This window comes from Ictalurus punctatus, chromosome 13 (assembly GCF_001660625.3).
Source record: "Ictalurus punctatus breed USDA103 chromosome 13, Coco_2.0, whole genome shotgun sequence".
In the NCBI taxonomy this organism is placed as follows: Eukaryota; Metazoa; Chordata; class Actinopteri; order Siluriformes; family Ictaluridae; genus Ictalurus; species Ictalurus punctatus.
In genome coordinates this window covers 23,922,501-23,933,675 of record NC_030428.2, presented here as the reverse complement: position 1 = coordinate 23,933,675, position 11,175 = coordinate 23,922,501, and the positions used below count along the sequence as shown (strand labels likewise).

General features: G+C 40.6%; 1 protein-coding gene across 7 annotated transcripts in view; it reads right to left on the bottom strand.

Moving 5' to 3' along the window:
* Positions 1 to 7,310: 7,310 nt before the first annotated feature.
* Positions 7,311 to 11,175, bottom strand: part of ryr2a (ryanodine receptor 2a (cardiac)) — a 215,474-nt gene continuing 211,609 nt past the window's right edge. For all 7 annotated transcript variants that reach the window (XM_053684904.1, XM_053684908.1, XM_053684905.1 and 4 more), the window contains exon 103: positions 7,311 to 10,668. In XM_053684904.1, coding sequence (XP_053540879.1) covers positions 10,573 to 10,668 — 96 coding nt within the window. In that variant the 3' untranslated portion in view covers positions 7,311 to 10,572. The remainder of the gene's footprint in view (positions 10,669 to 11,175) is intronic.

The window sequence follows — 11,175 nt, the reverse complement described above, 5'->3', positions numbered from 1 at the left end:
TCTGGTCATCAGGACACCCCAAAGTACAGTACATAACACCAGCCTTCCTCTGTTATCAGCGCACAGTAGTAAGTCTTGTTGCTGTAGAAACCGGTTTTCTTCCCTTATACACTTCCTATAGTGAAGCTCTGAGGAAGCTCATTAGTCTCCACACTTGAATACTGTGAGGAACTGCTGAGCGTGCATTCGATTCAGGGTTGGTATTCCCTGGAGAAAGCACGATGTAATCCTGTATGTCTCCTGTGGTCTTTTTAAATTGACTTAATCCACACATTCGTGAGCAGTTACCGGACTGAAGGACTTCCTAGCTGTGGCTTCGAGATTACTGCATCTCTTAAAAAAGCTATTGATTATTTATTAATTCTTTTGGCAAATGTCACAGCTCCCCCTAATGATTTGTTTAAATGTACTTGAGACACTGTGAACTGCAAGCTGGCCTCAGGATAGTCAAAAACACACGCTGCTATGAACGAAAAACACAACCCTTTATGTAGGACACTGCGTGTAATTACAGAACTCTGTTTTAGATCGTTGGACAGAATAAGTATTTAATGAAATGGTATGTTTATAATACAACAACGATCCTGTAAATGATTTACAGGTTGATAATGTGGTATCAACTGTAGCAGGTTCTTGCTGTCTAATCTATTTTAGGAATTTGTTCATCGTCTAATCTTCCATTTTAGCAATTTCTAATTGGGTAATCCTTAATTTGAGGTGTTTTTATTGTCAAACCCATTTGAGCAGTTTCTTATTGTCTAATCATCCATTTTACGCATTTATTATTGTCCAATCTTCCATTTGAGCAGTATCTTATGGTCCAATCTTCTATTTTAGGCGTTTCATATTGTCTAATTTTCCATTTTAGGCTCATCATAATCTTCCATTTAAGAGTTTCCTATGGCCTAATCTTCTATTTTTGCTGTTTATTATTGTCCAATCTTCCATTTGATCAGGTTCTTACGGTCCAATCTTCTATTTTAGGATTTTCTTATGGTCCAATCTTCTATTTTAGGCGTTTCATATTGTCTAATTTTCCATTTTAGGCTCATCATAATCTTCCATTTAAGAGTTTCCTATGGTCTAATCTTCTACTTTTGCTGTTTATTATTGTCCAATCTTCCATTTGATCAGGTTCTTACGGTCCAATCTTCTATTTTAGGAGTTTCATATTGTCTCATTTTCCATTTTAGGCTCTCCACATGGTCTAATCTTCCATTTAACAGTTTCAGATGGTCTGATCTTCTGTTTTTCTTGTTTATTATTGTCTAATCGTGCATTGTAGGAGTTTCATATGGTATAATCTTCCATTTTAGGCATTTCTTATTGTCTAATCTCCATTTTAAGAGTTTCCTGTGGCATAATCTTCCATGTTAGGAGTTTCTTCTTGCCTCATCGTCCATTTAATCAGTTTCTTATTGTCAAATCTTACATTTAAGCAGTTTCCACCTGTTCATTTTACCAAGCAATTGTATAACTCGATATCTTGTGTTTGTTTTTCTCGGAACTGAAATGACGCTTTTAATAAATCAAAATAAATCTGTATATTCCGTTTGGATTTCAAATGTAATTCAGATGTTGTTTTTAAAACAACAAGAAGTCCGTAAAATAGCACGCGATGGAATGCGCTCAATGCTTCTGTTAAGTAATATACGCCACTGTCACCAATATGTAGTCCTGTAATAATAGGGATTGCAGTCTATTTATTATACATTATTATAATAAACTTCACAGTAAGAATGTTATTAATTATTCATTACAGTAACTACATGGCAAGTCTGCTTCCAGTAAATTACCGTAGATTAAGAAGGTCATTTCACAATGTGCTTCATTAAAAATGTATTGTATTAAGTTACAATTCATTATCTTGGACTTTAAAGATAATGCACTTACGTGTATGTCTTTTTTAATTTCAATGAGGTTGGAAACAGGATTCCACAAATGAAAGTTGTGTCTGGCTGACACATAGGAAGACGTTACTCTGGGTTAGCGGTGTTAGCAGAACTATTTCAAACGGTGAGGAGTTACAGACCTCCAAAATGGAACGAGCCTTCACCAGAGCCTGTGAACGTTTTTAGAATCCCACCACGGCTGTTTAACCGGTAGGGCAGAAATCACACCACAGCATGCATTCTTATCAGTGGGGTACACTGCAGGGAGACAGACATAGAAGAAAGAAAGTACATATCATTCTGAATGCAAAATTGGGGTCTGCAATCTTCCAAACTGCGTCTGCTAAAAGCGTGAGCAGAACCCATTACTTTGGCATGACTTGGTCTTTGACAAAATGGATTCTTACTCAGTATGCAAAGAGGGAACAAAGTGACACCTTGTTTCAGCCTGTACTTAACTGTTTAATGTGGTAACTTTCTAACACTATCGTCATATTGATTCCGCACAGCCTACAAACAAGGCTGCTGAAGACCCCGGACCTTCTCACATTCACACTCTCCTGATTACTGATCACACACACCCGGACTCAATCACCTGCCCTACCACACTTACACTACACTCTATAAGGACTCTCAGTTTTCACATTGATTGCAAAGTATACGCTCGTGTCTCTTGTACCAGTCGATACCAAGCCATATGTTCGATCGTTCGTTTCTCTGGTTTTGACGTTGTTTTGTTTTTTTTATGTTTTTTTGACCTCGCCTGACCTGGTTTATGCTGTTTGTACATCGCCTGACCCATGCCTGTTTACTGAGCAAGGGGGCGGCTGTGGATCAGGTGGTAGAGCGGATTGTCCACTGATCGTAGGGTCGGTGTTTCGATTCCCGGCCCACGTGACTCCACATACCGAAGTGTCCTTGGGCAAAACCCAAAGTTGCTCCCGATGGCAAGCTAGAGCCTTGCATGCATAGCAGCTCTGCTACCATTAGTGTGTATGTGTGTGTGTGTGAATGAGAACCAGTGTAAAGCGTTTTGTAGAACCGCTAAGGTTAAAAATGCACTATATAAGTGCAGACCAGTTTTGGAGTACGTCGTTGTACTGTTTGACAAGATTATTAAAACCACCAAGTACCTGCACTTGCATCCTCAACTGCTTCGTGACAACTATATAAGCCTGGGCTCTGTGTTCTGTAGGCTTGAACTCCCTACAAAGCACACTGAAGACCAGAGTAACTACACAGTGTGCAGAGAGACCAGACTGGTGCTACAGGGTTAACTAGAGTCTTTTATACCAAAGCGTCAAAGACATTTAGTTAATGGCATTTAGAGTCAATATGTGATTTGTAAATGTGAATTTCAGCGAGCAGACATGGATGCGCGTCAGCTGATTAAGCCTTCGCCTTATGAGGGATCATAAAGCGCCGGTGGATGTGAAGCTGTGGGCTATTCAAATACACTTGGAGAACATTACGTTATTAAGTTTTTTGATGTTATTACATAATTCCATATCGACATTCAAATAAACCAGATGTGAAAACTACTTCATGAAATACAGAGCACATTTCCATAACTGTGTGCGCACACCTACATGATATCAATTTAGAATAAAAACAAAGGACTGCCGAAGACAATCCCACTGAATCATCCTCTCCTCCATTGAAACCGTGTTGCCATTTGTGATTGTGCGATTGTATTTGAAGTTTTCATTTCTCTTGACGCCCTTTATACCATTTCTGAGGACGGCGAAAAGAACTTTTACTTGCAGCAACCTCTGACACAAGCACCTCTGACTAAGCTTCACTGAAAACCGAAATCTATTTTCTTCTCTTATCCATTTCTTTCTTTCAGATGTTGGATGCGTGTAGGCTGCTGAATGCGTTACTTTTTTGGCAACACAACAGAGTCATGCATTAGGGCATGTTGTAAAATAGTTTGACACAGAGTCGTTTGTACACAACTTGAACGAATAAGGGCCACAATGTGCGGGCCAACGTGTCGCCAGGAGATGAGTCGCTAATCCCTGATTTAGCACGTTGGGGGCATATGTTAGATTAGGGCCCAGATTTATAGGATAGATTTGAATGATCTGAGCGAGAAATCTTTGAAATGAGGGATTAAGATGAAAGGAACCCTCTTGATTGAGAGTGCATGCATGGTGTTTTTTTTTTTTTTTGCCTAGTTTAAATATCAGATGTATTAAACAAGTACAACGGCTAAGCAACATGCTAAGTAAAACCCTGTGCATGGAAGAAACTACTACTGCTGTTACACTGCCTTGACATGTACAAAATATAACCCTGGGTGTGGGTCCCACAAATGATGTGAAAGTTGCTTTACGGTCAAACCCCAACCATGTCTAAATTAAAGAGCTAATGAGATGAACAAGAGTTTCTTCATTCTCTGAGTTCACAAGGTCATGGGTCACTCAGAGTTGAACTAATGAATGTCCATTGCATTAAGAGTTGAGAAAGCATGAAGGACGTCACAAACCACAATGTGGTCACATGATGTAATGTAAAAGTGTAGGGCGAAGAAATACAAGAAGCAAAGCATAATAGGTGGAGAGTAAAGATGTAGTATCATGTACTTTCACAGAAGACTATTGCCAATTTGCTACTGTTGGGCCCTTGAGCATGGCCCTTAATCCTCTCTGCTCCAGGGGTGCTGTATATGTGATTGATAAAGACTCATTATCATTGTTTATCAAGTATTAACAAAAGAAGACTTTCATTTAGCTACTGTATGGGAAGGGTTAAGAAGAAGTCTTTATTTGCCACATATACGGTACATTAGCATATGGTGAAATTCTTTTGTTGGCATATTCCAACTTGTAAGGAAGTTGTGGTCAGAGTGCAGGGTCAACCATGATACGGCTGCCCTGGAGAAGATAGAGTTAAGGGCCCAACTTGAACACCCAACCGTCTGATCAGTAACCCAGAGTCTTAACCACTAGTCTACCCTCTACTCCTAGAGTAAACCACTAGACTGTCAGGAGATAGAGGGTGTGAGAAGTTAAAAAAAAATATATATATATATATATATATTTTTTTTTTAAAAGCCTGAGCGATGTTCTCAATAAACCTCCACTGGTAACTCCCATGACTAACAATTTCCACCTCTCTTAACCAGGTTTAGAGAACTTACTTATACATAGTACGTGACAGTGTCATGAACTGTACAAATGGACGCCAGTGCATGATTTCTGGTTTTATTAAAACACCAATATGGCAGACAAACAAAAGGGCTAAGGAACACTCAGAAAGGGGAAGCAGGTCAAACAGTCAGGTGACCAGCAAACATGCGTAAATTAGACAAGGCTAAAGAGCGAGACAAAGGCTTGGATTTGTCGCAGACACAGAGCTGGAGCAAGACTTCGAGACAGGTGCTTAACCGGAGGGCGTATGCTGACGTCGTGGGATGACGATCATGAGTGTTGCGATATACAACTTCTGAAGCTGTCTGCAGATACGGGTGTGATACGATCAGAGTATTGCTATTGATTTAGCTGCCAGCTGAGTGCTGGGATTAACCTCTGAGCTAATGGAAGTGTCAGGAAGCTTAAAACGCTGAGCGAATACACTTTTTTTTACATCTTGAGATAAGCACTAGATCAGATACAAACCGAGGTAAGCAGCCCAAACTGTTTGTGCCCAACAGCACAAGCAGATTTCAGATCCCTCCAGATCAGCGTGATTTGTTGAATAGATGGTAATTCCACATAATCTTCACACCACAACACACAGTCTCGGGAGTCACGGGTTGGTGAAACCTTTATCACAAAGCAACAATTTCAATGTTTAGACTGAAGCGAGAAACAGCGATCCTGTATATGTGGAGTCCGGCACGGTTTTAACACACCTACAAACCCCGAGGGATCAAAGCGAGCATGTTAGAGGGAGAAAAATCGCCAAAATGTGCTGTATTTTAGACATAAAGGAGCACAGCAGGTCAGAACTGGTCTAAAGTCAGACAGCACATCTCAAGGAATGGGCACTGATATACCACGGCAAAAATAGGCCTACTGACTTTAGGTGTTCAAGTCTCAAGGCGTCATGTGAAAATGTTCTCAATCTGAGCACCTAGATATCGAGTTAACATCAACACAAGTCTATACACGTCTACATCTCTTCAGTTTTTAGTGTGTATATTTGTCGAGAATGGTTCATATATATAGAGCGTCCATGTTTGGTGTCCAAACTTTGCTTGTTTAGTTTTAAACCTATAAGACTAATGCAGCAAACGAGTAACGGAAGCTTTATAGCCATCAGTTTGGTAATTTCACACTCATTTCAAACCATATAGAGTTGTCCAGTATCGTAAATAGACTTGCTTATAGCTCTAACACGGTGTGACGGTTATCTATTGACGGAAAAAAAAAAAAATCGACAAAAGGACGTCTCAACGCTGAAAAAATAATAGTAGCTATCTAGAGAGGCTGTGATTTTTTTTTTTCTCAGTTTGGTACATCACCCCGTAAGAGCGTCAGGAACAAAGGGACTTCTAGCTGATTTTTTTTTTTTTTAATGAGGAGGTAAGGATGATACAAGGGAATAACATGCTGATCAGCACTGAACAGAAACAATAAACATTAGCCATGATTTATGCTTGCAAATATATCAAGGTGATCAGTCCAGTATGATTGAAGTCTTTGATTTTCCTCATTAAGCCTGATGAAATCATTTGAATGGAATGACTTAATAAAACTATTTAAGGAGCAAAAATATTAGACTAACAATTTAAATTAAAAACATTTGAAAGAAAAAAAAAAAAAAAAAGGCAGCTGTGAACATTTATTAATCGCTGCCATGGTTTGCCGTTCTCCGAGGGTGTCGCACACCGTAACACCGGTTGAACACCGGTTCGAGTTGAATCAACTCCTCCGGTTGAATGAAGCATTTCCGTTTCGGTTCAGTCTCCACCCTGTCCTGTCGTTGGTTTGTTCCCTGACTGTGTTCACCTGTTCCGTGTTTCTCTACGATTACTATGTCTACTTGCAATCCGGGTGTTTCATTGTCTCATTGGGCATTTAGTTTCATTACGTCTGAGATTATTGCTGCGTCCATGCTTTCGACTCCTGTTTGTTCTGATTCTGACTAGGATCTATTATATGCTAATGGTCATTGCCTGTGTTTTGATCCCTGCAATAGACTTCTGGTGTTTCTCGTTTCGCCCCCGGGAAATCTCACGTCTTCACGTGTGTTCTGTCTAAATTTCCCATGTTGCAATTGCAAAACTAAATACGCAAATTCAGACACCAAACAACTGATAGCTATAATGGGTAGCTATTCGAGGCAAGAAAAACAATTCTTCAGAAATGTTATATATAAAAAATGTGCAATATGGAGGAAATGGTATACACTGTAAATGCAGCCTGTGTGAATTGTGTGTTACCGGAAGAACGTGCGTCCGCAACACCCTTCAATAAATAAGCATTTATTTTTCAAAATCATGCAAGTCCATTGTTGTGTTTAAGTTTCCTTTACAGGTTTAACACACAGTTATGTATTCACAACTCTGAACAGCACACTCAGTTGTAACAGATTATTTTCCTATGAGGTGTTTTTTTTTTTTTTGTTTGTTTGTTTTTGTTTTCCTCATGATGTTTGTTATCAAAATTCTTTACATGAGTAAAATTCCACTTTTATAGATTGGCTTGAGCCAATTATTGCAATGGTTTTCACATTATTTCGTGTGACAAATAAGAAAAAGCGCTTTCTTCATGGTCTATGGAACGGGTACAGAAAATAAATAACGCGATGATGGTTGTGAAGATGTGACGTTATAATCATCAATACTTTGTATGATACACATATCCAGTGGTCAGATAGTGATATAAGCTTCCACTCTTGGGATGGAACGTGAGGTCGTCCGTGTTAGAGATTGACCGACGTCCTGTTTAGAAGATCTCTGAGCTTCACACGGTCGACTCAGATGATTCGGCTTCTGTGGATGAGCATCGCTTTAGCTTTAGCGTAGTCCGTTCAGATGGAGATGTGTTCGTGTTCACGTGTTCCTACAGTGTCTTGAGGAAGCCTGGACCAAAGCGGATCCTTGGCTAATGACAGTGGCTGGTAATACACAAGAAAGCCCACAACACTCGGGTAGCATAGAGATATCGTAAATGATCTTAAACCTATAAAAGTGTCGGCGTGACCGTAGATAGTTTTGCGTCTTCTTAATTTTTCAAACGTTCGTCTTAAACTTGCATAATAAACATGCAAAAATGAAACTTTTTTTTTTTTTTTTCTTAGATAGATCTCTAGAATTTGTATATAAAGAGTTAACTCTGCTGTTGCATAAATGCATTACCGAAAGAAAGGGAAAAAAAACAAAACAAAACACAAACAAACACAGAAATGCTGTAGGAAAGGGTGAGGTGGGGCTGAAATGAAAACCCAATAGTAATCCTGACGGGTTACAATCTCTCTCTCTTTCTCTCTCTCTCTCTCTCTCTCTCTCTCTCGTCCAACACGAACCCCCATGGCTTTATACTGAAGCACTTTATATGCTCTTAGGCTGTGTTCACTCTATGTGCTTTTTTTATACAGAAAAAAATACCGCATTAAGCTCAATTTCTGCTGATATGACGATAGCGCAGTGCTGAGTTCATTATATCCTGAGGAATGATATGACCACTGGGTTCCGCCCTGCATCTGATTATACTGATGTTTAGACTGAATCAATACGCCCTTACTCAAATCAAACCCCACCCCCCTCATGGTGTAACGGTAACTTATTATAATACCTTTTTTGTATTCAATACTTGGTAAATAACTTCCATTCATTCAACCATCCCTCTTCTTTTATCCTGGTCGGTGGATCCACTGGAATCACCGGAGCACCAGGCACGAGGCGGGAATACACCACGGATGGGATCCCAGTCATTCACACACTCATTTATACCTATGCCCAATTCGCTTTAGCCAATCTTCTTCATCTTGGAGCTGAGAGGAAACCCACAACTAGCAATATACAGTAATTGTTTATGTTTACTTGATGCACTGATAACATCATGCTGGGAAGTGAGCTATATGTAATACCATTTCTTTGTTTTGGCCAGGGCTATTCAACAGGCCATCCTCAATAGACACTAGAGTGCTGCCAAGACAAACACATAAACGTTACATATATTCAATTTGGGGCCTGTTTGTCATTTGGCTTCGTAACATGCCACGAGTGAGCAAAATGATTTCGGAGGCTGGCACAGACGAGCAAAGCTCTGTTGAATGAATGATTACGAGTTAATGCGTGTTTATTGTCCCACAGCCAATAAGTATAACGCCAAAGGATGTCAGTTTCTTTATTTATATTTCCCCTTTCCCCTTAGTCTTTCTAATTGAAAAAATGTTGTGTTTTATGGCTGGTAAGCGTGAGTAAGATACTTAAGGTGGCTCAGCTGTAAATAACCCTGATGTAGGCAACATAGGTAACCAGGTAGGTGATTTAAGCTCATGAAGCACATCCACCAGGGACTATTATTATTATTATTATTCATTCATTCATTAATCCATCCATTTTCCATACCGCTTATCCTACACAGGGTCGCGGGGAGCCTGGAGCCTATGCCAGGGAACATGGGGCACAAGGCGGGGGACACCCTGGACGGGGTGCCAACCCATCGCAGGGCACAATCTCACACCCATTCACACACTACGGACAATTTGGAAATGCCAATCAGCTTGGACTGGGGGAAGAAACCAAAGTACCCAGAGGAAACCTCCGAAACACGGGGAGAACATGCAAACTCCACACACACAGGCCGGAGACGGGATTCGAACCCCCAACCCCGGAGGTGTGAGGCAAACGTGCTAACCGTAAAGCCATTATTATTATTATTATTATTATTATTATTATAAAAAAGTATTGAGTTTGTATGTCAGCTCTGCTCTCTGTGTTGGCTGTTTGCACATGCCCCCTCACATGCAACCGTGTAGGGTAAAAGGAAAAAACACACAGTTTGAACACAGCCTTACGGGTATTTCTAATCACCGTCATACACTTGATTACGTCTCCACACACACACACACACACACACACACTCTCACTCTCTCTCCTAATTATATACCTACACTAGCAGTAAATTGCACCTTTATTGTAGCCCTCTTCTCTCTATCTTCTTATTTGTCTCTCTATTTACCTCCCTCTCTCTCTCTCTCTCTCTCTCTCTCTCTTTCTTACAGCTTGCATAGCTCACCCTTTGCTTAGTAAGGCACTGTGTCCCTTCTGTTTCCCCTGGCCAATATCATGTTGCCTGTCTTTCGTTAGTATCCATCCATCCATCCATGCACTCATCCGTCCATCCTGCCAAACAAATAAAGAGACCAAGAATGAGCGAGATGTCTGCCCTCCGCCAACTTTTTCTTTTATATCATCCGGCTACTTCCTCCTCATTCTTGTTCTCTCTCTCTCCCTTTCTCTCTCTCTCTCTCTTTTTGCTCCTCTTTATGAGTTTAAGAAAGCAAATGTAGAATGGAGAAGCGTCCAGACTCTCTTTCTCTCTCGCTCTCTCTGTCCCAGTGTGTTCTGGGAGCAGCTTTAACTATGTTAAAAATCTCAAACGCATTCCAAACAGTGTCCTCCTCCGCGTAAGTCACAGAGAAACGAAGTCCAAGGGACTGGAGTCTGTGCGTGCATGTGTGTGTGTGTGTGTGTGTGTGTGCAGTCAGGTGTATATGTGTGTTAGTTGAGCTGGTCCTCGTATTGTTTGCGGAAGCAGTCTCCGGCCGGGAAAAATTCCCAGCAGCGCTCCTGGTACATTTTCCAAACGTAGGACTCCTGCAGCAGAACACAGAGGGAGTAATGAACGACAGGAATGAGACAGGACACGAGTTACATGACATGCACGCGGATGATTACAAGTGATGTCAGATTTATTGATAATGATAATGAGTCTGTATTGATCACATAAACGTTACAGCGCAGTGAAATTCTTTTCTTCGCGTACCCCAGCGTGTTAGGAAGTTGTGGTCAGAGCACAGGGTCAGCCATGATACAGCGCCCCCTGGAGCAGAGAGGGTTAAGGGCCTTGCTCAAGAGCCCAACAATGCTATCTTGGCAGTGCTGAGGCCTGAACCCCCGACCTTCCGATCAGTAACCCAGAGCCTTAACCGCCAATCCATTTATGTGCGTATTATTCTGTCAGTAAAGGTTTATGTTGAATGTGTTTTTGTAGAATGATTTTATTCATATTTGTAAATTAAGCTGTGCATAATTGATCCAATTCGAATTAAGACTACTTTTCTTTCAGAGGGAAGAACTTGTGGATGATTTATGGCATCGATA